The sequence below is a fragment of the Apium graveolens genome, chromosome 2 (genome assembly GCF_009905375.1).
Source record: "Apium graveolens cultivar Ventura chromosome 2, ASM990537v1, whole genome shotgun sequence".
NCBI lineage: Eukaryota > Viridiplantae > Streptophyta > Magnoliopsida > Apiales > Apiaceae > Apium > Apium graveolens.
In genome coordinates, this window is record NC_133648.1 from 242230466 (window position 1) to 242235810 (window position 5345).

The 5345-nt window shown below is 32.2% G+C and overlaps 1 protein-coding gene across 1 annotated transcript; it reads right to left on the minus strand.

The window, feature by feature from the left end:
- Nucleotides 1-918: 918 nt before the first annotated feature.
- LOC141698562 (uncharacterized) lies at nucleotides 919-1869 on the minus strand. Its single transcript, XM_074503264.1, has one exon. The coding sequence runs from the start codon at nucleotides 1867-1869 to the stop codon at nucleotides 919-921; it is 951 nt and encodes a 316-aa protein (XP_074359365.1).
- Nucleotides 1870-5345: the final 3476 nt, after the last annotated feature.

The window sequence follows — 5345 nt, forward strand, 5'->3', positions numbered from 1 at the left end:
TGCATCGATTAATACGATGAAATATTTAAATGGTCCACATGATGGGTGAATGGGCTCACATATATCACCCTGTATTCTTTCTAAAAATTTAGGAGATTCTGTTCCAATTTTTGCTAAGGAGGGTCTGATAATCAATTTTCCTTGAGAACAAGCAGCATAAGAGAATTCATTAGATTGAAAAATCTTCTGGTTTTTCAATGGATGCCCGTGTGAATTCTCAATAATTTTTCGCATCATAATTGATCCAGGATGCCCTAGCCGATCATGCCATATAACAAAATTATTTTTGTACTGTGGCATTTACCTCAATATTTCGAATATGGGTATAGTATAATCCGGAAGAAAAGGCTGGCAATTCTTCTATAACACATTTGCTACCCGAAGTGATACTTGTAATATAAAGAAATTCTTTATCCCCTTTATTCACCGTTTCAACGTGGTATCCATTTCTTCGAATATCTTTAAAACTTAAAAATTTTCTTTGTGACTTTGGAGAGAACAATGCATCATTTATAATAAATTTTGTTCCTTCGGGTAGTAATATGGTAGCTCTTCCGGAGCCTTCAATCAATTTTATACTCCCGGAAATTGTGCATACATTGCCTTCATATTTATTTAAAGAGGTGAAATATTTTTCATTTTTAAGTATAGTGTGGGTCGTTGCGCTATCTACAAGACAAATATCTTCCTCTTTTGTTATATGCCCTATGCGAGTATGTAAAATATCCATATTGCTTCAATAACAGATAAATATATAATTAGTAAGGATAATCAAGAAGAGATACAATCATATGCATGCGAATGTAAAATAAAGCAAATAAGTACATCAAGCATTCTGTTTATCATCTAGGGTAGTGGTGCCGTCAGGAGTCTCATAAACATCAGCGGTATCCAAATAAGTCATTGTTAAGAGATTGTCTACATGGTTTTTATCTTCGAAACTAAATTTGTTTCAACATTCTTGCCTTTGTCCTTCAGGGACGCTTGATAAAGATCAACTAGGTGTTTTGGCGTACGGCAGGTACGTGACCAATGGCTTTTCATTCCACATCTATAACATTCACTTTCAACAACCATTTCTCCTTTATTAATATTTTTCTCCAACTTTGGGTTGGAATTAGATTTATCATACTTGAAAATAGGGTAATTTTGGATTTGAGATCCACGACCACGGGTTCCTTGTCCATGAGCAAAACCACGTCCACGTCCACGATTACCACCTCGTCCACGCCCGCCACCTCGTCCACGCCCATAATTGTATATTGCCGCATTCGCTTCATGGAATGGGCGAGATCCTGTGGGGCGAGACTCATGATTCTTCATCAAAAGCTTATTATTTTGTTCAACAACAAGAAGACAAGAAATCAAATCTGAATATTTTGTAAAACCTTTTTCACGATATTGTTGCTGGAGGAGTACATTTGAGGCATGAAAGGTTGAGTAAGTTTTTTCCAACATATCCACATCAGTAATATTCTCTCCGCACAGTTTTAATTGAGAACTTATTTTAAAAAGTGCGGAGTTATATTCACTGACGATTTTGAAATCTTGCAGCCTCAAATGCATCCAATCATAACAACCTTTTGGAAGAATCACAGTCTTTTGATGATCATACCTATCCTTTAATTTTTTCCACAATTCAAGTGGATTTTTCACCGTAAGATATTCACTTTTCAGTGCCTCATGGAGATGGCGGCGAAGAAAGATCATAGTTTTTGCGCGGTTTGACTCAGTCTCTTGATTTTCCTCTTTAATTGTATTTCCAAGACCTTGTGCAGCCAAGTGAATTTCGATATCCAATATCCATGACAAGTAATTCTTTCCCGTAATATCAAGAGCCTCGAATTCAAGTTTCGTAAAGTTTGACATATTATAAACTATACAAAAAGTGTTAGTAAAATATATTAAATATTTATTACAAATAATAAGACTAATAAATCACAAGTGTAATATTTTAAAAATATACACTCTTATCATGCAACAATAATAAATAATTATGAACAAAGGTTACTCCAATAAATTTAGTTCTAAACTATAATGAACATAAAATAATGAGTAAAATAAAATTAACAAAGGATAACCTACAAAATATTATTTTATTCTTAAAGATTTTCGTGCATAATATCATGCATAACACGTAATTAATCAATAAACAATTATATGCACAAGACTAGCATCAATATTGATATTAATTTCTCGTTTCAGATCAAAAACAAAAAACAAATATACAAAATGATGAACACAAACTCTGGACTATAACAGAAAGGTACACATGATCAAAATGTTTGCGACTAAAAATGAGACACTACTATTTATTACACATGAATAAAGATATCCAATACCAGTGCCTAGTGGTCACTCATTTTTATTTATTAATATTCTTAGATGACACATACAGAACATGGAGCTCCAATCACTACTCTTCATTTTGGAAATTTCATTCCTAGATAGGCACGTTATGGTGGAAAAGAAAAAGTATAAATTTAATCTAATTTTTTTACTCATGTTAGTCACTAACAACAAAAAGCAAAGAGGGTCCAGTTTGCATGAATTTAGGGTAGCAAAAACACTCAACCAAGAACACAATCCAGAGGATTAAAATAATATAGTATTATCCAAAAAAAAATTGTAATGCATGTAGATCATGCCTTTGGCTTAAATGGGATATAAGAGATTGCTCCTTCTAAACTTTATGCAAACCAAACTCCTTTCAAAGTTTTGAGCAACTCGTGCTGATAACGTATTAGAAATATATTATATATATTATATATAAGATGAATATGGGAGAGAAGACATGTGTGTCTTACAAGATGAGACTTGAGTCCAATTTATAGGCTCACTAGAATATAGGTAGAGAAATCCAAAGGCCAAATACATGTACTTAAAAAGCCAAAAGTCAAGAGTTATGACTTTGAAAAGTCAAGAGGTTGTTCTAGAGTATTCTAGAGACATCCATATTCAGGGGCGGATCCAGGATTATAAAATCACCTGGGCTAAATTTTTTTTAACAACAATTTGCCTTAGTGGTAGACTTACCAGAATGAAGGCACTATTCTTATAAGGAAAAAAGGTTTTTTTGAGAGGAAATTTGTGTGAGCAATACAAGAAATCTATTTTAGCTTCTTTTTACTTGGGAGCAATCAAAGAAGTCTCGTAGGAATTAAAAATCAACCCATCTTTGAGGTAAAATTTTAAAAATGAAGAAAAGTGATATTTTTTAAGAGACAATCATAATTTAGAAATTATACTGTACTTTATTTATAATGATATATTTGTAAATAAATAACTTATATAATTTCAATTCTTCTGAATTATATAACAAATTTATAAAATTATTATGACCTTAAATTTATTACTTTAACATTAAATAATATTATTAGTTCATAATATAAGTTTCTCAACTTTGAAGTATATATATATATATTTTTTTTCACTTATAGTAAATACGTAAGTTTCAAAAAATATCTATTTTTTTATATTCGTATTTGTATTTACACGGTAGATATAAAATCATGGCTACTGGCTGTTAAGATTCAAAATATTTTATATTACCTTAATGCTATTTTCAATAGATTGATTTATTTTTGTCAAAGGAAAAAAGATAATAATAAATTAAATCAAACATATTTTAAAATGCAAAAATAGAATTCAAAACAAATTTACACATGGCTGAACAACCTAGTTTGCCAAGTACTAACAGTAAATTTGGGGAATTTTTTTTTTACCTGGGCTAGGACCCACCCTAGCCCATATGATGGTCCGCCCCTGTCCATATTCTAACAATTTCAGAATTTAAAACAATAAAAAACAGGAAAATAGTGAACTTCTGCAAATATCTTTGATTCCTTCATATTATCAATGCCTGCATATACTGGACCTAATTTATATTAAGGATCTAAAAATACTACTATCAATTAACCATTGCCCTTTCTAATAGATTATAATCAGGCTAGGGATCATATATTCATATGCATCCAAAATGCACTCCTGAGAATCAGTCTTTAACATATATGCATGCGTCTTATCAGGGGATCCGAAAATCAACAATACGTCGCAGCTGAGTACTAACCTGTTGATTTTCGTTTCATACCACAACTTTTCTATGGAATTTTTAAGCCTGATAGTCCTGGGCTTCTCAGCCTTAAACCGAATATTAAATTTAACTGCTCCAAGGTTATTCATAATATTCTCTCGAATGGTTCTTACAGTCGTCTCATCCAAGTCGGCTGACGACCCCCAGAAGTCAAGTGTAAAGTGAAAGGTAGAGTTTTTTGGCCTCATATCAAACTTTTTGAGACTCATCATCCAAAGTGCTTCCTCTTTGCTTTCGTGAAAAATTGAAATCATAGTGTCAGAGAAGTGGAAAGATGAATGAGTAGTATGCATGTTCATGTTGATGTTCCAATGAGCAGTAATAGGGTTTGAGAGGTTGAAGTTGGAAACCTTAAATGTGTCGAATTTAATAGTTGGAATGTGGACGTATAAGGTATCCTTCATTCCTGTTAAATTTAGTAAAATGGTAACGAAGATGAGTGCAAGACAGGCAACAAACATGAACGACCGCAGATAAAATGTAGCAGACAAAACAAGCTAAAGTAACACAGCTTGTTATTGCGGGGGGTTGTGAACGCGGCAGATACACATCATTCTGTGTCACCATCGTAGTTCAAGTATTAATTAAACTGTAATACAAGTAATAAAAGAATAAGAATATTAATGCACCGAATGAGATGTAGTAGCATATATACATACATACATACATACATACATACATACATACATATATGTGAGTTTATTTTATACCACTGAATAGAGTCCTAATTAAATGGTTTCCTTTTTTTTATGCTAAAGGAAAGGAATCATCATCAAATTGTCATACTGATTTTTCAAGTGCCTGTGGACTCTTTGTTAATTTTTATTGTTATATTTACATAAATTAATTGTGTTATTTTTTATGTTAATTAAAAATGCATACATAAATTTTTATAATTGATTTGTCTTATTATTATTATAACAAATAGTAGTAGAAATAAAACAACCAATGAACGATAGTAATAATGCGCATCATAATGATTAGATATTTATCTGTGTATTGGCAAAAAAAAGAAAGATATTTATCTGTGTCGTTTATGAACTAAAAATGCGCATAATGATAAATGAATGCAATTGCCAATTCATTTCTCCGATGACAGTCCAGTGCCTCACGAACCGAGCCGAGCCGAGTTTTGATCGAACCGAGCCGAGTTTTAATTTTTTTTCTGACGAGTCGAGCCGAGCCGAGCTTTCTTAACAAACAAAAACTTGTGTTCGAGCTCGAGCTCGTTAACAAACGAGCCGAACACGAG

Bases quoted from the DNA above. Each gene is read 5' to 3' on its own strand.
- LOC141698562 (XM_074503264.1), bottom strand. From the start codon at position 1,869: ATGTCAAACTTTACGAAACTTGAATTCGAGGCTCTTGATATTACGGGA.